The sequence below is a fragment of the Piliocolobus tephrosceles genome, chromosome 8 (assembly GCF_002776525.5).
Source record: "Piliocolobus tephrosceles isolate RC106 chromosome 8, ASM277652v3, whole genome shotgun sequence".
NCBI lineage: Eukaryota > Metazoa > Chordata > Mammalia > Primates > Cercopithecidae > Piliocolobus > Piliocolobus tephrosceles.
In genome coordinates this window covers 96,187,526-96,209,655 of record NC_045441.1, presented here as the reverse complement: position 1 = coordinate 96,209,655, position 22,130 = coordinate 96,187,526, and the positions used below count along the sequence as shown (strand labels likewise).

At 37.1% G+C, this 22,130-nt stretch overlaps 1 protein-coding gene across 2 annotated transcripts in view; it reads left to right on the top strand.

Annotated features, from left to right (window-relative positions):
- RELN (reelin) overlaps positions 1-22,130 on the top strand; it is a 519,467-nt gene that overhangs the window by 383,014 nt on the left and 114,323 nt on the right. For both annotated transcript variants that reach the window (XM_023192552.2, XM_023192551.3), the window contains exons 25-28: positions 1,616-1,821; positions 3,772-3,943; positions 4,382-4,582; positions 10,598-10,830. In XM_023192552.2, coding sequence (XP_023048320.1) covers positions 1,616-1,821; positions 3,772-3,943; positions 4,382-4,582; positions 10,598-10,830 — 812 coding nt within the window. The remainder of the gene's footprint in view (positions 1-1,615; positions 1,822-3,771; positions 3,944-4,381; positions 4,583-10,597; positions 10,831-22,130) is intronic.

Genomic DNA, 22,130 nt, shown 5'->3' with positions numbered 1-22,130 from the left:
ATACCTAAAATTGAGATTTCCAAAGAATGACTTTCTGTCTCTGAATTAACTTCAGTTCTCATTTTGCTAGCATCCTTGTTTATTTTGAAAACTCTTAATTGGCTTTAGACCTATCGGTAGCAGTATAGTCTTTTAATTAACCCCAGGTATTTCCCCTGTAACTTCTAATAACAGAAACCCTTTTTAAATTAACTTAGTGGATTAGAGTAGAGTTTAAATCCTAAGTGTGAGAGCCATTTTTCTCTAATAGTATGTATATCATCTCAGGTTTTCTTCCCGACTTTTAATTGAACTTCCTGGGAGCGCTCAGAGACCAGCTGGGAAAAATCCATGGATGAGCTTTGGAAGAGTCTGTTTAGGTGGAAGACTCTCATAAGCAAACCTTTCTTCAGCCCCATTAGCTGAAATCATTTTGAACAACAGGAACAATGACAAACCTTGCTAATTTCTGTCTGACACCTCACCACAGGACTGTGACCTTCAGGGGACTTACTAAGCAAAGGAAGCAAGTTAGTGGATTTCAGGAAATTTGTAGCACTTTTAAGACACAGAGACCATTTAGTGGTTGCAAAAATTTATTTAAATGATCTTTCCTAACCTCTGTTTATGAGAGAGAAGGGAGGGAGACGAGGATCCTGAGAGATTCAATTCAAATCCTCTTTATTTTCTTTTTTGAGACAAAGTCTCACTCTGTCACCCAAGCTGGGGTGCAGTGGCCTGATCTTAGCTCACTGTAACCTCCATCTCCCAGGTTTAAGCGATTCTCCTGCGTCAGCCTCCTGAATAGCTGAGACTACAGGCGCGTGCCACCATGCCTGACTAATTTTTATACTTTTAATAAAGACGTGGTTTCACCATGTTGGCCAGGCTGGTCTCAAACTCCTGACCTCAGGTGATCCGCCCACCTCACTTCCCAAAGTTCTGGGATTATAGGCATAAGCCACCACACCCGGCCTCAAGTACCCTTTCTTTTTGTCAAGAAGCTTCTGCCTTGCCTGGTCTACTTTAATTCCCACAGGACTGGAGGGTCAGGGGCATATCTCTGGAGAGGATGTTCCGTTTGGAAGGCATGCTGTGTACCAGCAAGTTCCATGCAACATGTTATTTCATCTAATTGTCACAACACCATATGAGGAAGGTATAATTATCCATATTGTACCTTTGAGGAAAATAAAAGCTCAGAAAGGTCACACAGCTAGTGATCAGTATGAATAATGGGCTAAGACTCAAACCCATCTCCTGCAGATTTCAAATAGATGGTGTTTCATCTCCATTGTTCTGCCTAGAGGAAATGGGCAAAGTAAGGATTCAGAGTGTTTTCATTAAAATTTTAAAAAACTTTTTAGTACTGTTTGGTGTAATTAGCAGTTCCCAAGGGTCTCTCATCACCCAGCCTGGGAACCAGTAATGTAGACATTAAGCAAAGATATCCAGCAACAGTTACCATAGTTGAATCAGAAACAACTAAATGGCATGACTCCCCTCTCTCCACAATAAGTGGGGACAAGACCATTTCCACATAGTGCTAAGATGTCCAGGTGAATTTGAAACTGAAACAACAAAATGCCAAAGAACTCCCAGATTATTGAATTTGATTTTTCTTCTTTTCTGAAAGGCTGGGAAAAGACAGTTGGTGAGTTGGGACCTGGATACTTCTTGGGTGGACTTTGTCCAGTTCTACATCCAGATAGGTGGAGAGAGTGCTTCATGCAACAAGCCCGACAGCAGAGAGGAGGGCGTCCTCCTTCAGTACAGCAACAATGGGGGCATCCAGTGGCACCTGCTAGCAGAGATGTACTTTTCAGACTTCAGCAAACCCAGGTAACTACCCACCTGATGAGCCTCCCAGTGGTTTCCAGGAATGGTAAAGGTTAAATCATTGTTGGTGTGCTTCCAAAATGTTAACTGTTGTAAAAATAAACAAACCCATAAATATTTAACATGAATGATAGCCCAGTATATAAAGATTTTATTTCACTTAAGTGACTGGACAGAAAGCATTTGTATTCATGTTTGAATTTTTAAAGATTTTTTAAAACTTGTGACTAGAAGATAAGCAAGATAAGTAACCACTGTTTACTCAAAGAAACCATGGAATATGGGGATGTTCCGTGCTCATTTTCCCATTTGCAGGCTTGTTTGATTATTTTTAATGTACACACAAAGTATGCTTAGCTCTTAGATTTAAGAGTAAGGTGGATTTTTTTGTTAAAATTTTTCACATGGCTGCACCCAGGGCTATCCCTAAACAGTGTATGAGTAAGTGCATAGAGCTCAGATTTTCTAAACATTTTGCCCTGGCCTATCCCTGTCTTAATTTTGATGTATGGGGAATATATGTAATAAAATGTCTTAGGCAATGACTGTTGAAGAGTTTGGGGAGATAACTTATGTTTAATAGTAATACCTGTACCAGGCGATGCATTTATATGTATTTAAATTTAGTTCTTTTACAATTATGTAGTATTTTGAAATTCTGTACTTATATTTTATGTAAGTATTACTAAAGTCTATTCAATGATATTATTTAGAATACTCCTTTTTATAATCTCTGTGTTTTCATTGTAACAAAAAAATAATTTTTTGTACGTTGACTATTAAATTTTAACATATGGATCTTGTCCCTGTTTTCATTTTACAAATGAGCCTTGTTTATTGAAAAAAATTATCTAAGAATATATAAACCCAGTTCTTACAGATTGAATATGTCTTAAACATATTACTTAAAACATACTATTTTGTAGATTTAAAGTTCATAAGTTTGACATTTTAAAGTATTAGGTCATTTAAAGGTGACATAACTTTCCGTGATAAAACATAAGTAGACATGCAAACAGACCAACAGAAAGCATTTCTTCTAAGGGATTTAGGGGAGACAGAGAAACCAGAAAAGAGGCAACTGGATGAAACAAGAGATACAACAGGAATGGTGGGTGAGAGATGAAGACTTGTGAGATTCTCCTAGATGCAGTATAGTAGAGAGGGAATTGATAATGGTGCCAAACTGGCTTAAACAATGATTTTAAATAACTCAAATTATTTTTTCCAAGTAATATGTCAACCTGAAATTATTGAGAGTTCAGTAAGGTGACCAGGTAACTTTATAGGTAAATAAAAATGTCATGGCGTCCTCAAATTGCGGAACTGCATGTCTTTGTCATGAAAAATTATATACACAAAATCATCTTAAAAAATAATTTTACTAACATGAGAATGTGCTTATGATGTAATGTTAAGTTTTAAAATGTAGATCACTAAATTATAAATATAATGCCTTGCCTATATAAAAGATTACAAGCTGTGATGAGATACATCAAAATGTTAAAAGAAACCAACCCTATGTAGTAGATTATGGGCAAGTTATATTTCATTTTTAGTGCATTTCTATGTTTTCCCACAATGAGAAAGAATGCCTTTGAAGAAAATGTTAAATGTTATCTTCATGTAATAATATTCAACAATTTTTTCTTGGTATTTCTTTCAAAAGTTATGACCATCAAAAGATACAGTTCAATGAATCAAACTCAGTTGAAATATTCTCCCTCTTCTCCAAAAGATACAATTCCAAATGAAATAAACATGACCAGGACTAAACCTGCCTGCAAGGTTAAACCTCAAGTCTGATATGTCCAAACTTAAAATATTGAGATCAAACCAAACAAAACTTTCTCTTGTTGTTACCCTTGTTGTTTTAGTAGCTGCAAAAAAAAAAAAAAAAAAAAAAAAAAAAACTTTTCTTTTCCCAACCATAAATGATCTACTTTTATTCAGATTTGTCTATCTGGAGCTTCCAGCTGCTGCCAAGACCCCTTGCACCAGGTTCCGCTGGTGGCAGCCCGTGTTCTCGGGAGAGGACTATGACCAGTGGGCAGTCGATGACATCATCATTCTGTCCGAGAAGCAGAAGCAGATCATCCCAGTTATCAATCCAACTTTACCTCAGGTATCCTCCTATGTCTGAACTCCAGGAAGACAGATCGTTATAAAAGTGAATGGCATAACGAACTCATTTCCTTAAGGATTTAGTGCTTGATACTGAATGTATAATATAAGTTGAAGGGCTTGTACTTAATTTTTTGTTACCTCTCTATGCTACCACTTCACAGTAATTTAGATGTAAAAAAGACTGAGGTCTGGTTAAATCATCAAGCAAAATTGTTAGTGTGTTTATAAAATGATTAGATACACAGTGGTAAAATACTTTCAGTTGTTGAATCATCAGGAGAAAAAGTTAATAGCTGTAAAAAGACATGGAGATTCTTCTGTGTTTTCCTAGCAATGCAAGTGGTACATGGCCCAGCATGTCATGAAGTGAAAATTCCTTTCTTGTTTTCAAAGCTATCAAATTGCCTTTTTGTGTTATTTGTATTGTTTCTATTAGAACTTTTATGAGAAGCCAGCTTTTGATTATCCTATGAATCAGATGAGTGTGTGGTTGATGTTGGCTAATGAAGGAATGGTTAAAAATGAAACCTTCTGTGCTGCCACACCATCAGCAATGATATTTGGAAAATCAGATGGAGATCGATTTGCAGTAACTCGAGATTTGACCCTGAAGCCTGGATATGTGCTACAGTTCAAGGTATTTATGCACAAGCTTCTTCCCAGAGCAAGTTAAGGAGTAAAACATCTTCCAGATGTATTCGTGGAACTCACAGAGAACACACATTTTTCGTATTCTATTAAAGAAGGGACTCACCTGTACAAAAGCTCAACAGTGTTAGAATTGCAAAGCTTTTCAGCTCTACACATAAGGAAAGCAGCTTACTAGTTTTTAAGGAGTCCCAAAAGTTGTGGGTATACCATTTCTTTAGGTGTTCAAGGAACTCTGCCAGAATTAAAAATAACATTGACTTTTAGGACTTCAGTCTGATAGTGACTTAATGAATCTCAAGCTTCTAAACGATGATGGATAATTTGTCCTTTTCATCTTACTAGTGGTATTTGAACTTACAAGATATTTTATGCTTTTGTTGTATTATTTTCAAACAAATTATCTTACTTCAGTCATCATTGTTCTCTTAAAGGCTTCTTGTTTTTCAGCTCTGTGATAACGTATCAACATGTATAGCAAGTATTTACTTTGACAAGGTCTTGTTTCAGAACCCTAATCAAAATTTCATTGTGTTTATAATAAAATCCCATAGGTGACTTCTGGGGTTGGAAGTAATGCAGTTTTAATGAGCTAGCACAACTACATGGTCCTTACATAATGGCAGGATGCAGATGCTAAATAATTTACAAATGGAATTATTAAAGAGATCAGATGTTTATAGACAGCTCTTCAAATATAATTTTCACAGGTCTGTAAATAAGGAAGTTAGTCATAAATAATATGATTAGTAAAATGTTATCCTTATTTAGATTCTGATGTTAAACTATAATGGAAAAATATCAATAACAATATATGATCTATATTCATTTGCTGGTAATACCTAAAGTAGTAACAAAATAACATTAATAGCAAATATATTTCCAGAATACTATGCTGTTTCTCATCTGACACCTTTTCTATTTAATTAATCACAAACCATGGTTGTGTAGGTATTAAAGTCTGCAAGGTAATATTCTGAAATTTTAAAAATCAAAATTTAAAAAATAGTGTTAAATATTTCAAACACTTAAACAATGATCAGGAATGCAAACTGCTTAAGAAAAATCTTAATTCTCTACCATTTGACCCAGCAATCCCATTATTGGGTATATACCCAAAGAAGTGTAAATCATTCTACCATAAAGACACATGCATGTGTATGTTCATCAAAGCACTATTGGCAATAGCAAAGACATGGATTCAACCTAAATGCTCATCTGTGGTAGATTGGATAAAGAAAATGTGGTACATATACACCATGGAACACTATGCAGCCATAAAAAAGGATGAAATCATGACCTTAATAGCAACATGAGTGGAGCTGGAGGCCATTATCCTAGGCAAACTAATGAAGGAACAGAAAAACAGATACCACGTGTTCTCACTTGTAAGTGGGAACTAAACAATGAGAACACATGGGCACATAGGGGAGCAACAGACACTGGGGCCTACTTGAGGATGAAAGGTAGGAGAAGGGAGAGGATCAAAAAACTACCTATTGGGTAGTATGCTTATTACCTGGGTGACAACATAATCAGTACAGCAAACTCCTGAGGCAGACGGTTTATCTATATAACAAACCTGCACATGTACCCATGAACCTAAAATAAAAGCTAATTTTAAAAATCTTAATTTTCATATCACACAAGCAGAAAGCTATTAATTTGTGGTTATTTAATAAGAATAGAATACAGATCATTCAGGGGTTGATAATTAGTGTATGTTTGAAACCTGCCTATAAGAATTTTGGGTGCCATTTGTACAAAAATACACAGGGCTGGTGTATTTTTTGTGACTACTTGCTGTATGATAAACACTAGCTAGTCCTGGGACTATAGAAATGAAAAATGTGACCCCACATGAATACCTATGTAACAAACCTGCATGTTCCACACATGTATCCCAGAACTTAAAGTAAAATTTAACCAAAAAAAAGAAAAAGAAAAATATGACCTTAGCTTTCAGGGAACTAGAGAATGAGGCTGAAAAGTGAACAGTCACAATAAAGTCACAAGAATGCTGCAGTATAAGTTGGCTCTAGATGCTATAAGAATACTCTGCATAGTGCCTAACATGTTTCAGGCACTCAAAAAATGTCTGTTAGTTGAATAAATGGATGGGTGGTTGAATGGATGGATGGGTGGGTGGAAAGGTGGATGGGAGTAAAGGAAGGAAAGGAAGGGGAAGGGAGGAAGGGTGGATTGATGGATGAGTTCCAATTGGAAGTCTCTGGAAATACAGAGACTTACCCAGCTGAAGAATGGAGGGGCAGAAATTCCAGTTAGAGACAACAAAATGAGCAAATACATGAAAATACACCGAAGTGCAAATGAGAAAAGGGGCAAGTCTAACTTTGAGGACTGTGGAGTATGTGCAGCAGGGATGAGAGATAAAGTTGATCCTGATGGGCATTATATTCTACATTAAGTCACTTGAACATTATCCCAAGAGCAGTGAGTCATGAAAGATTTTTAGCCCGTTGAATGCCAGAATCAGACCTGTGTTTTAGAAGAATCACTCAACCACAGTATGGATGTTGACCCAATAGAAGAGGAAACCAGAGTCAGCAAGTACATTCATTCCTTCATTCAGCAAATCCTTATAAAGTCTCTATATTCTATTCACATTTCTGGGTTATGGAAATAAATACAGAGAGTATGAAATAGGGTAATGGAGGATGATTACCATTTTATAAAAGGTTGTCTGTCAGGTTGGTTGACTTCACTAATAAAATGACACTCTTAAGCCACAACCTATAGAAAGTAAAGGAGTGAGTCATGCAGTTATGTGGAAAAGATCATTCCAGGCACAGACAACAAAAAGGACCAACATCTTGAAGTAGGAATGTTCTGGAAACCACAAGTATGCCATTGTGACCATAGCAGAGAAAGTGAGCAAGGGTGGGACAGATGAAAAAAGTAAGGTCAAACTTTGACTTCTGTTCTGAATAAAATAGCTAGCAGAAAGGCGACACATTCTGATTTAGGCTTTTAAAGAATCATTGCTCTGGTAACTGTGCAGGGTCAAGGGCAGAAACATTAGCAGCTATCCAGTGATCTAAGTAAGAGATTATGGGAGATAGGACCTGTGAAAGAGGCAGAGAGAAATGATCAGATTTTTAAATATATTTTGAGTAAAGTAAGGATGCTAGAGCTGTAATCGAAGTCAGAAATGAGAAGGCCAGGTTGAGGCATAACATGCGTTATAAAGATAAATGAGTATAAAGATGTTGAAAGCGATACAATCAATAGATTTGGGTGACTGTTGAGTAATAGAATGAAGTCTAGAATTATTCTCTTATTTCTGGTTCTGGCTGCTGAACTACAGAAAAATGAGGGTTTGCTTTAGGAGGTAGCGGTTGAAGAGAACTGGCTTGGACATAGTGGAGTTACGGGTGCTGATGCGCTGCTGAAGTGGAAATGAAAAGGAAGTGGTAATGTATATTTGTCCAGAAAGCAGGAGAGAGGTCATATCTGTTATTCAGACTACAGGCATTCAGAAGAAACATGAGGTTATGATTGTGAATGAGATTAAGAAGCATGCATACAGTAAAATGATAAAGTCAAGATCGAATCACAGAAAACACCAACACTTAAAAGACAGGCTAGATGGTCAATAAAAAAGAAATGGTTAACAATGTTAAAAGCAGTAGAAGAATCAAGTAAAAGAAGGATTAAATTTTCCCATTGCATTTTGTGAGATAGACAGTTTCCTTGGTAATTTCACTGGGGCAGCAGCAGCAAAAGTCAGATTACAATGGATTTTAAAACGTTGAGTAAAGAGGTCTATACAGTGAATACGGCTTTTCTCTCAATTTGTTTAGCTATGTAGTTAGAGGGAGACCAAAAATCAGGGAGAATTTTTATGTTCTTTTGTTTTATTTTTAAAGGTAGGAGAGACTTAAACGTATGTATCTGATCCATAGAAGGTACACAAGTAAATATTTGTTGAAGGTGTGCCTAAATCCTGAATGGAAAGTTTAAGATAAATTATATGTTTAATACAACTGAGAGTTTGTCTACACTACCCTATTACCTGATTTCTAAAGCACAAACTTGTCACAGAACTTAAAGTTCCAACAACTTGTCTATGTTAGAAACAACAGCAATCATGGCAAATTTAAGACAAAAAGTTAACTAGGCGTGCCCAATGTGGCTGCTTTCACCACATACCAGTCAAAGGCCTTTGTTACTATTGAGTAATGCAGTAAAAGGAATTTGTGTTAGAAGAGTTTAATCATGCATCTGAGAGGGTTAAGTCTTTAATTATATTCTTGATGTTTTACTATTTAAACTTGGATAAATTGTGCACAATAAAATTTCTAACCAAATTATAAATTCTCTGAGAGATGCTTTATAGCTCTGAGTATGGAAATAAAGAAGATACTAAATCTTCTTTTTAAAAACTAGATAAAGCTACCTTATAGTCATCAGGATTAACTGATTGACCTCCTGAGCTATGGCTCAATGTTATTAGCCCATGACTCTACCTTTATATCATCCTTTATTTTTTTGTCATATCATGTTCTTTTCATTCCTGATTTCAGTGTTCCTTCTAAAACTCAGAGTATTCTTATTTATTAAAGTCTTATACAACAAAATTTGTGGCTCCAGCCAACAAATGAAATAAGATGTGAGTAGGCCATTCATATAAGATGGCATGTAATTAAATGAACATGAGAAAAAAGTTTGACATTTGTAATTACGAAAAATGTAATAAAATTCATTTACACATTTATTTGGAAATAAACTGTCTTAAACTATAATACTCAATGCCTAAACTGATTCATTTGGACTCAACCAATACAAAATGAACACACATAACTAGAAAATTTTAAGTGTTTCTACATTTTGACTCATTAATGCTACTCTCAGGAATTTATCTGGTGATGACAAATCAACCAAAGAAGAAAGGTATATTCTCTGCAATGCTATGTATAACAGAATGTGGAAGAAAGCTCTAGATGTGTAATAACTTCAACTATATGACCAATATATAGATTCCCTATAAAGATCAGTAGAGAAAATAGAAAAGTAAGGACAGTTATGATAGGCCAGTGGGATTTAGGTTGTATTTTTACAGTTTTTTAAATGTTATTAATCCTACGATGACAGTCCTCCCTAAAGGTACACCAAACAGTAACAGGTTCATTTCTGGATTATGTTGCTTATTTGATGCTGTGGTAAACACTTAGCTCTTTCATCTAAGTTGACACTGATTTTATTTTATTTTATTTTATTTTATTTTATTTATTTATTTATTTACTTACTTGAGATGGAGTCTTGCTCTGTCGCCCAGGCTGGAGTGCAGTGGTGTGATCTTGGCTCACTGCAACCTCCGCCTCCCGGGTTCAAGCAATTCTCTGCCTCAGACCCCCGAGTAGCTGGGATTACAGGTGTTTGCCACCATGCCCAGCTAATTTTTGTATTTTTAGTAGAGACAGGGTTTCACCATTTTGACCATGCTAGTCTTGAACTCCTGACCTCATGATCCATCGGCCTCAGCTTCCCAAAGTCCTGGAATTCCAAGCATGAGCCACCATGCCCGGCCAGTTGACACTGATCTTTAATGAGCTTTAGCAAGGAAACAGAAGAAGGACGCTCGTTCCACTGAAACCTTCCTGTACCGAAGAAGACAGCTGCTTCTCCATCTTATGGTTTCCTCTGTTTGTACCCTCTGAGGAGGGAGAAAAAAGCAGTTTCTTGGCATATCTTTTGTCTGAGACTCAAGAACCACCAACACTGTGCTTCTCTCTTCTCTCCTATAATCCCAAGAAATCCACAAAATGAGTCCAGCTTTCTAGTAAAAAGTACCTATTGTTTGCTTAAACAAAGAATTCCAGAATCTATTGAAGGGTCTTGGTTGGGACTGAGCTCACAATTGCTATCATTGTAAATTCAATGCAGACCCGTTGGAAGGCACCCTGGATGCTGTAGCACCTAATTTGTTGAGTGATGACTTAGAACCACAATCTTGTATAATTCTTGTCCTTCCTTTTAACAGCTAAACATAGGGTGTGCCAATCAATTCAGCAATACTGCTCCAGTTCTTCTTCAATACTCTCATGATGCTGGTATGTCCTGGTTTCTGGTGAAAGAAGGGTGTTACCCAGCTTCTGCAGGCAAAGGATGTGAAGGAAACTCCAGAGAACTAACTGAGCCCACCATGTATCACGCAGGGGACTTTGAAGAATGGACAAGAATCACCATTGTTATTCCAAGGTCTCTTGCATCCAGGTAAAGTAATCATTCTTAATGGGTTTGGACCATTAAGAAAGACAGAATCCCAAATGCTATAACCCTAAATGTTGAAATCCTAAAAGATCAAAATCCTGAAAATACAATTCTGGAAAAAATAATTTTAAAATATTTTAAATTATTTTAAAAATTATTTTTAAATATTTTAATTATTTAAATAATTTAATTAAATAATTATTTAATTAATTTAAAAATTATTTTAAAATATTTTAAATATTTTAAAATAATTTTTAAAACATTTATATTTTAAAAGGGGATTTGAGAAACATAAGAACATGACAGAACACTTCATAGGCCATTTTACACAAAACTTATTTTTGCAAGCATAAACATTCAGATATACTAAAGACTGCTGCATTGGTTTAACATTTATGAGCAGACAAAATGTATACATAGAGAAATAGGTTAAAACGCAAAATGTATAAATGTATATCACTATGGTTGGTGATTGTTTGCACTCAGCTGTATAAATGTAGCCATCTGAAATACAGACAGTTTAACTCTTTTGATGAGATTGATCAGAAACCTCAGTGGGTTACCACTGCATATGCAGTCACCAAAAAGCTGAGACCTGAAGAAATTTTATCTTTCACAAAAGCAGATGTATGGAAAAGATGTCTCTCCCTTTATTAAGGAAGTTTTTCAGCATTTTTAGGGGCACTCACAGTGTTTACACACAACATCAACATTGCACTTCTGTGAAGTCAAATTTGCAAAAAAATTCATAAAACAAATTATGACTCTCTGAAAGTCCTTACACAATTTACACATCCCATATTGGAAATGATGTGAAGATAGATCACATCAAATAGATAGCATAGCAAATTGGCGCAGTGTGGGAAGGGCAGAAGTCCTATGACTGGATAATTTGGCGGGGGAGATTTCTTGTATTTTTGGAGGTTTCTTGTATTGTTTTCACTTCTATGATCTTCAAAACACTCACTACACTTATATTTGGAGAGTAGTTGTGGTCTACAAAGTTTGTAGGGATATGCTGTCTGAAAATCTGGTTATTGCTAAGCCATTGCAATTAAGCAATTTTCTGCTTTCATAGCACCAGTAATAACTAGCTTTTACACTTTTGTATGTTTCATTTGCCAGAGTATATGTGAAATATTATTACATGTACATAATGCATACTGATTATGTCAGGATATTTATGGTGTCCATCACTTGAGTACAGTATACTTTTGTTAAGTATAGTCACCCTTCTCTGCTATCAAGCATTGAATTTATTCCTTCTATCTTACTGTATGTTTGTACCCTTTAAACCATTTCTTTTCATCCTCCTCCCTCCCTCCCTTGGTAGAGACCTTCCTAGTCTCTGCTATCTGTGTTTCCACTCTCTACCTCCATGTATGAAAAACATGTGATCTAATATTTAGCTCCCAGATATAACTGAGAATATGCAATATTTGTCTTTTTGACCCTGGCTTATTTCACGTGAAATAATGGCCTCCGGTTCCATCCAGGTTGCTGCGAATGACATGTTTTCATTCTTCTCTATGGCCAAATAGTATTTCATTGTGTATATCCATTCATCTGTTGATTAACATTTAGGTTGATTCCATATCTTAGCTATTGTGAACAGTTCTGCAATAAACATGAAAGTGTAGGTATCCCTTTGATATATTGATTTATTTTTCTTTGGGAAGACACCCAGTAGTAGGATTACTGGATCATATGGTAATTTTATTTTTAGTTTTTTGAGAAATCTCCATACTGTTTTCCACAGTGGCTGTACTAGTTTACATTCCCACCAATAGTGTATAAGAGTTCCCTTTTCTTCATATCCTTACCAACATGTGTTTGTCTGTTGTCTTTTGAATAATAACCACTGTGACTGGGATAAGACAATATTTTATTGTGGTTTTGATTTGCATTTCTCTGGTGATTAGCGATGTTGACATTTTTTCATATACCTTTTCACGTTTGTATGTCTTCTTTTGAGGAATGTCTATTCATGGCCTTTGCCCACCTTTTAATTTTATTTATTTATTTATGTTGCTGTTGTTTGAGTTCTTTGTATACTCTATTCCTATTATATTGGTCCCCTGTTGGATGAAAAGTTGCAAATATTTTTCCCATCCCATAGGTTGTCTCTTCACTCTGTAGATTATTTATTTTATTGTGCAGAAGCTATTTTTAGTTTAACAAAGTCTCATGTGTCTGTTTTTGGTTTTGTTGGCTGTGCTTTTGAGGTCTTAGTCATAAATTCTTTCTAGACCAATATCCAGGAGAGTTTTCCATAGGTTTTCTTCTAGAATTTTTGTAGTTTGGGGCGTTATGTTTAAGTCTTTAATCCATTTTGAGTTGATGTTTGTATATGGTGAGAGATATGGGTCCTCTTTCATACTTCTGCATGTGGCTATTCAATTTTCGCAGCACCATTTATTGCAGAGGGTGTCCTTTCCCCAGTGTAAGTTCTTGTCAGTTTTGTCAAAGATTACTTAGCTGTAAATCTGGGGCCTTATTTCTGGATTCTCTATTCTGTTCCATTGGTCTATGTGTCTATCTTTATACCAGTATCATGGTGTTTTGCTTATTATTGCTTTGTAGCATAATTTGAAGTCAGGTAAGGTGATGTCTCTTGCATCCTTCTTTTTGTTTAGGATTGCTTTGGCTCTTCGGACTCTTTTTTGATTCTATATGAATTTTAGGGTTGTTTTTTCTAATTCTGTGAAAAATGACGTTGGTAATTTGATAGGAGTTATGTTGGATCTGTAGATTGCTTTGGGCATTGTGGTCATTTTAACCATATTGATTCTTCCAATCCATGAGCATGAGATTTTTTCCATTTGTTTTTGTGATCTACAGTTTCTTCCATCTACAGTGTTTTCTGGTTTTCCTTATAGAGATGATTCATCTCCTTGGTTAAATGTATTCCTAGGTACTTATTTTATTTTGGAGATTGTCATTGGGATTGAATTCTTGATTTGGTACTCAGCTTCAATGTTATTGGTATATAGAAGTGCTCTGATTTTTGTACATTGATTTTCCATCCTTAAAATTTACTGAAGTTATTTTTCAAGTCTAGGAATTTTTTGGAAGAGTCCTTAGGGTTTTCTAGGTATAAAATCATGTCATCAGTGAATAGAAATAATTTGATTTCCTTTCTCTCAATTTGGATGTTTTTTATTTCTTTCTCTCGCTTGACTACTTTAGCTAAGACTTCTAGTACTGTGTTGAACAGGAGTGGTGAGAGTGAGCATCCTTATATTGTCCCAGTTCTTAGGAGGAATGATTTTACCTTTTCCCCATTCAGTGTAATGTTGGCTATGGGTTTGTCATATATGGCTTTTATTATTTTGAGGTGTGTTGCTTTGATGCCCAGATTGTTGAGGGTTTATATCATATCAACATCATGAATGGATGTTGGATTTTACCTAATGCTCTTTCTGCATTTATTGAAATGATAATATGTTTTTTTTTTAATTCTGTTTATGTGGTGAATGACATTTACTAATTTAGGTATGTTGAACTATCCTTATATCCATGGAATAAACTCATTCAATCATGATGTATATCTTTTCAATGTGCTGTTATTTTCAGTTTGCTAATATCTTCTTGAGGATTGTTGTGTCTGTGTTTATCAGGGATACTAGCCTGTTTTGTTTTTTGATTGTGCCCTTGCCTAATTTTGGTATCAGGGTGATTCTGGTTTTGTAGATTGAGTTAGGAAAGAATCCTCTCCCATCAATTTTTTGAATAGTTTTAGTAAAATTGGTACCAGCTCTGCTTTTACATCTAGTAAGATTTACTTGTGAATCCATCTTGTACTGGGGTTTTGTTGTTGTTGTTGTTGTTGTTTTGTTGGAAGACTTTTTATTACTGCTTTAAAATCATACTTATCATTGGTATGTTCAGAATTTCTATTTCTTCCTAGTTAATGCTTGGGAGGTTGTACGTTTCCAGGAATTTATCTGTTTTCTCTAGATTTTCTAGTTTGTGTGCATAGAGATGTTCATAGTAGTCTCCAGTTACGTTTTTTATTTCTCTGGTATCAGGTGTAATGTCACCTTTATTATCATCTCTGATAGTGCTTATTTGAATCTTCTCTCTTTTATCTTACGTAATCTAGCAGTCTATCAACTTTGTTATCTTTTCAGAGAACCAACTTATCATCTCATTGATCCTTTGTATTATTTTTCTTGGTTTCAGTTTCATTTAGTTCTGCTCTGATCTTTGTTATTTCTTTTCTTCTGGTAGCTTTGGGTTTGTTTTGTCTTCATTTTTCTACTTCCTTGAGGTGCAATTTTAAGTTGTTAATTTACAGTCTTTCTATCTTTTTTTATATATGCATTTAAAGCTATAAATTTTCCTGTTAGCACTGCTTTTGCTGTATCTCAGAGGTTTTGATATATTGTGTCCCTATTTTCATTTGTTTCAAAAAAAATTTTTATTTCTGCCTTAATTTCATCACTTACCCAAAGATCATTCAGGAACCAGTTGTTTAGTTTCCATGTAATTTATATACTTTTGAGATTTCCTCTTGGTATTGATATCTAATTCTATTCTGCCATAATCTAAGAAGATACTTAGTATAATTTAGATTTTTAAAAATTTATTGAGACTTGCTTTGTGGCCTAGCTTATGGACTGTTTTTGAGAATGTTCTGTGTGCAGAAGTGAAGCAGCATGTTCTGTGGTTGTTGGGTATAATGTTCTTTAAATGTCTGTTATGTCCATTTGGCCTAGAGTTCAGTTTTAAAAATCCAGAGGTTCTTTGTTCATTTTCTGCCTCTGTGATCTATCTAGTGCTGTCAGTGGGGTGTTAAAGCTACCAATATTATTATGTTGCTATCTGTCTCTATTCTTAGGCCTAGCAGTATTTATTTTATGAATGTGGATGTTGCATGGTTGGGTACATATATTTAGGATGGTTGTGTCTTCTTGTTGAATTGAACTCTTTACCATTATATAATGCCCTTTTCAGTCTTTTTAAACTTTTGTTGAATTATAGTCTGTTTTATCTTACATGAGTATAGCTACTCTTACTCTTTTTTTTTCCATTTGTGTGGTATATCTTTTTCCAGTCCTATATGTTGAGTCTGTAGGTGTCTTTACCCATTAAGTGGGTCTGTTGTAGGCAACAAATAATTGGATCTATGTTTTCTTATCCAATCTGCCAGTCTATACCTTCTTAGTTGAGCATTTAGCCCATTACATTCAAGGCTAATACTGATATGTCTGGTTCTGTGCCTTTTGGTGCACTGCACAGTCCTTTCCCTAGGGAGCAATACTCCCTGTAGGATAGAGAATTGGGGACCTTGTAATACCTTTGGGTCCAGCCAGTGCTGCTCCACTGCAGCCTTCCAAGTGGACACTGGGGATGTCAGCAGGAACTCCTAGGATGCGGAGATATGGGGGCTGTTACCAAGGGTAAGATGCAGTCCTATGGCAGCAGCACTCCCCAAATGGCTCCCTGCTGCAACTGTTCGGGTCTCAGGAGTGAAGCATGAGTGACCCAGCATGAGTTCGCTATCTGGTGCATTGCCTTCACGGGGTCTCCAAATCACCACCCATGCTAGTGTCAGAGTTTATGTGGGTAGTGGCGCTCTCCCCCAGCTCGGATTGCAGCAGTCTGTGGCAGGGGTGTGGACTGCTGAAGCTCTTTCCCCATAGTTCCAAGCCCCACTAGGTTCCTGTCCAGTCTCAGCCATGCTGGCTACTTGTTTCCTTCTCCTTTTGTGCCTCAGGTGTTTCCTGTGAGTTCTCTATTAGTCTTTAGTATTCTCTCCTAGATTCAGGGTATGGTTATCTACTCATAATTTTGGTTCTTCCTTGTGGAAAGGATGAGTGTCTGATATCTCTGGTCAGCCATCTTGAACTGGAATCTTCTAAACTTTTATCTTTCGCTATTAAGTCACCTCATACACTTAACTTGTCACAGCCTTTTTGTGAGGAAACAAATTTGCAGATCTCTTTCATTGTAAGAATGAGTGATATTTGGCTTCCCCAGTATCAAATCTGAATTAGTTAGGGTTCTCCAGAGAGACAGCATCAATAGGATATGTATATATATAGATACATGAGAGGGGATTATTTTTAGAGGAAATTGGTTCACACGATTATGGTGGCTAACTAGTTCCATGATAGACATCTGCAAGCTGGAGACCCTGAGATGTCACTAGCATGGCTCAGTCTAAGCCCAAAGGCCTCAAAACCAGGGAAGCCAATGGTGTAATTCTCAGAGAAAGGCTGGAAGCGTCAGGCCCCAGGGAGCCTCTGATGTAAGCTCTGGAGTCCAAAGGCTGGCAAACCTGAAGTTCTGATGACCAGGGAAACAGAAGAAAAGTCTGTCCTAGATCTCAGAGAGATACCAATTTGCCTTCTGTATGTGCTTTCTCTTCACCTTCTGGCTAATTGGATGGTGCCACCAACTCTGAGGGCAGATCTTTCCCACCTAGTCCACTCAGACTCACCCTCACAGACACGCCCCAAATAATGCTGCACCAGGTTTCCAGGTTTTCTTTAACCCAGTCTAGTTGACCCCTGAAATTAACTCCACAGTCCATCTCTTGTCAACTTGGCACCCATATGCATCTCTTTAAACCATACTTATTTTTCAAATAAAGACAAGGTAATAGTTCCCCTGAACATGATGCAACTAACATGATGTGATAATCCTGCATGATCCCATCCCCAGAATTAAGCTTTCAGAACTTCAACATTTGGGATTTTCATCTTTTGGAATTGTGATTTGGGGTATTTTTGATGTTAGAAATTTTAGGTTTTAGGGATTTTCATCATTCAGGATTTCAACTCTAGGGATTATGGTGTTCATAATTGTGTCTTTTGGGTTTGTGATCAGCCTACATTCTTATGTGCTGTGGCTGCAGTTTATGGGGAACATTTATGTATCTCAATTACCTCAAAAACTTAAAAGAATTTATATAGTCTAGCTACACCTATCCAAGTTGAAGTAGTGACTACTGAGGAAAAGGGCCCTGGGACAAAATTTCCAAAATGTCTGTGTGTGTGGCGTGGGGCAGGGGGTGCACACAAGCACGCGCGTGCACATGCTTGTAAGACACATTTACTTATTTATTCAACAAATATTTATTGAGCATCTATGTGTGCGTGTACAAAAGTGCTGTTCTGGACACTGAGAGTACAGCAGTGAACAAAATGTATTGAAGGCTAAAAGAGTTACAAGACATTATTATATCAGACTTTCACTACACATAGATTGTTAATGCTTTAATGCCTCCTTACATACACGTAGACAAGTTGAGATATCTTACAATATAAATGATCCATTTAAATGATTATTAAAATAAATAATAAAACAATAAATTAAAAATCAGTTAATGGAAAGAATGAAATCAATGGACTGAGAACATGAAGTGAATTAGCTTCAGGAAAGGGGCAACAAATTTAACTCTTGGCTTCCTGGCAGCTCAGACAAAGAGAGAAAATATAGGCTCATTTAGTTCCCATTGTTGAGTAATAAAAAGGAAAGCAGACACATTGTGATTTTTTTAAAGGTGTGCTTTTTTTTAGGCTTGGTATTTCAGAATAAATTTATAGCATGTATGCTTGTACTAGATAGAAGAGGTAACGCAGAGATCAGTATTTTTAACTGTATCATTTTACAAAAGATAAACATTTTTCAAGTAGGCGCTTAATTGAATTCTAGAAAACAACATTAATTGTCACTCATGATAACATTAATCGTGACTTAGTCAAGGCATTTCTGTTCAGAACTGAGATGATATAATAAGTTTATTTGCACTGCTTCCTAATGACATAGCATACGGTTTGTATACTCATTATTGCCTCTCAACAATATTTCCAGCTTTCTTTCTCCCTAAGATTATACTTTCCCCATAGCCTGTAAAGTTTGGCATGTCTAAATGAAATGAGAATGAAAATGAGACATATGGCTTTAAGAGCCCATGTACACTTTGCCATCTTCCCTGGTCTGTGGAAGCTTGTATTGAGATGAATCTTATATCTCAATGAGTGTCTACAATAAGCAGACACCCTTGCTGACCTACACTGGACATATAAAATAAGCAAGAAATAAACTTTTTCTAGGTTAAACCATAGAGATTGAGAGTTGTTTGTTGCCACAACATAACCTATCTCATTCTGACTTATATGGTGAAAGCTTAACAATCTATAGACACGTCTTATTCATAAAGTTCTTGGAGGCCATTCTGTTTGTGGCATCATTCACCTAATTTAGCACCAGTTTACTGTGCATCATCTGGCAAGATAAGCTGGTTGTGATCTCTGCCTCCTTGTTACTTAGATGTGCATACCTCAAAAAATTACACAACAGCCCTTGGTAGGCAAACTTCCTGGATAGGGAAGGAATTTGTTTGGTCAAGGATGTGCAAGTTTCTGTGCTGATCTGCCAAACTTTGAAACATAATCTTTAAACACCAGCTGTCTCAAGAAAATTTATCAATCAGTGGTTCCAACTCATAAGTAATTTATTTGTCCTTATATGCTAGTGTTCTTTGTAGTTTATCAAAATGATATGCAAATGCCTTCAAAATGTGTTGTGTAGGTGGCAGAGTTGATGAATTTACCACCTTTCATGAAATTAAGAATTTAACTTGCCATATGCTTTAGTTAGGATACAGACCCAGCTACTATGACAGAGAAACACACAAACACAAATGCTTAACAAATTTTCAAAAATACAGAAGTTCATTCTTTCTCATATGCTGGTCCGAAAGTGAGCAGTTCACAGTTGACAAGTTGGCTCTGCCATCCTGAACATGTGACTTCCATCTCTGGATCCAAGGCAACTGTTCCAGACCTTACCATCTCTTAACCAGCGGAAGGAAAACAGAGTCAGGGAAAAACAGATAAATTACTTCTTAAAAGAAAAATCCAAGATGGCCAAATAGGAACAGCTCCAAATCTACAGCTCCCAGCGTGAGCGATGCAGAAGACAGGTGATTTCTGCATTTCCAACTAAGGTATTGGGTTTGCCTCACAGGGGCTTGTCGGACAGTGAGAGCAGGACAGTGGGTGCAGCCCACCAAGCATGAGCCGAAGCAGGGCAAGGCATCGCATCACCCAGGAAGCACAAGGGGTCAGGGAATTCCCTATCCTAGCCAAGGGAAGCTGTGACAGATGGCACCTGGAAAATCGGGTCACTCCCACCCTAATACTGTATTTTTCCAATGGTCTTAGCAACTAGCACACCAGGAGATTATATCCCACACCTGATTCGGAGGGTCCCACACCCACAGAGCCTTGCTCATTGCTAGCACAGCAGTCTGAGATTGAACTGCAAGGTGGCAGCGAGGCTGGGGGAGGGGTACCCGCCATTGCTGAGGCTTGAGTAGGTGAACAAAGCAGCCAGGAAGCTCAAACTGGGTGGAGCCCACCACAGCTCAAGGAGGCCTGCCTACCTCTGTAGACTCGACCTCTGGGGACAGGGCATAGCCAAACAAAAGGCAGCAGAAACCTCTGCAGATGTAAATGTCCCTGTCTGACAGCTTTGAAGAGAAGTAGTGATTCTCCCAGCATGGAGTTTGAGATCTGAGAACGGACAGACTGCCTTCTCAAGTGGGTCCCTGACTGCTGAGTAGCCTAACTGGGAGACATCCCCCACTAGGGGCAGACTGACACCTCACACCTCACACGGCCAGGTACCCCTCTGAGATGAAGCTTCCAGAGGAACAATCAGGCAGCAACATTTGCGGTTCAACAATAGTGACTCTTCTGCAGCCTCCGCTACTGATACCCAGGCAAACAGGGTCTGGAGTGGACCTCCAGCAAACTCCAGCAGACCTGCAGCTGAGGGTCCTGATTGTTAGAAGGAAAACTAACAAACATAAAGGACATCCACACCAAAACCTCATCCGTACATCACCATCATCAAAGACCAAAGGTAGATAAAACCACAAAAATGGGGAAAAAACAGAGCAGAAAAGCTGAAAATTCTAAAAATCAGAGTGCCTCTCCCCCTCCAAAGGAACATAGCTCCTTGCCAGCAATGGAACAAAGCGGGATGGAGAATGACTTTGACGACTTGAGAGAAGAAGGTTTCAGACAGTCGACCTTCTCTGAGCTAAAGGAGGAAGTTCTAACACATCACAAAGAAGCTAAACACCCTGAAAAAAGATTAGATGAATGGCTAACTAGAATAACCAGTGTAGAAAGGTCCTTAAATGACCTGATGGAGCTGAAAACCATGGCATGAGAACTACATGATGAATGCACAAGCTTCAGTAGCTAATTCGATCAGCTGGAAGAAAGGGTATCAGTGTTTGAAGATGAAATGAATGAAATGAAGCAAGAGAGAAGTTTAGAGATAAAAGGGTAAAAAGAAATGAACAAAGCCTCCCAGAAATATGGGACTATGTAAAAAGACCAAATCTATGTCTGATTGGTGTACCTGAAAGTGATGGGGAAAATAGAACCAAGTTGGAAAACACTCTTCAGGATATTATCCAGGAGAACTTCCCCAACCTAGCAATGCAGGCCAACATTAAAATTCAGGAAATACAGAGAACGCCACAAAGAAACTCCTTGAGAAGAGCAACTCCAAGACACATAATTGTCAGATTCACCAAAGTTGAAACGAAGGAAAAAATGTTAAGGGCAGCCAGAGAGAAAGGTTTGGTTACCCACAAAGGGAAGCCTATCAGACTAACAGCAGATCTCTCGGCAGAAACTCTACAAGCCAGAAGAGAGTGGGGGCCGATATTCAACATTCTTAAAGAAAAGAATTTTCAACCCAGAATTTCATATCCAGCCAAACTAAGTTTCATAAGTGAAGGAGACATAAAATCCATTACAGACAAGCAAATGCTGAGAGATTTTATCACCACCAGGCCTGCCCTACAAGAGATCCTAAAGGAACCACTAAACATGGAAAGGTACAACCGGTACCAACTACTCTAAAAACATGCCAAAATGTAAAGACCATCAATGCTAGGAGGAGACTGCATCAACTAAAGAGCAAAATAACCAGCTAACATCATAATCACAGGATCAAATTCATATATAACAATATTAACCTTAAATGTAAATGGGCTAAATACTCCTATTAAAATACACAGACTGGCAAATTGGATAAAGAGTCAAGACCCATCAGTGTTCTGTATTCAGGAGACCCATCTCACATGCAGAGACACACATAGACTCAAAATAAAGGGATGCAGGAAGATCTACCAAGCAAATGAAAAACAAAAAAAGGCAGGGGTTGCAATCCTAGTCTCTGATAAAACAGACTTTAAACCAACAAAGATCAAAAGAGACAAAGAAGACCATTACATAATGGTAAATGGATCAATTCAACAAGAAGAG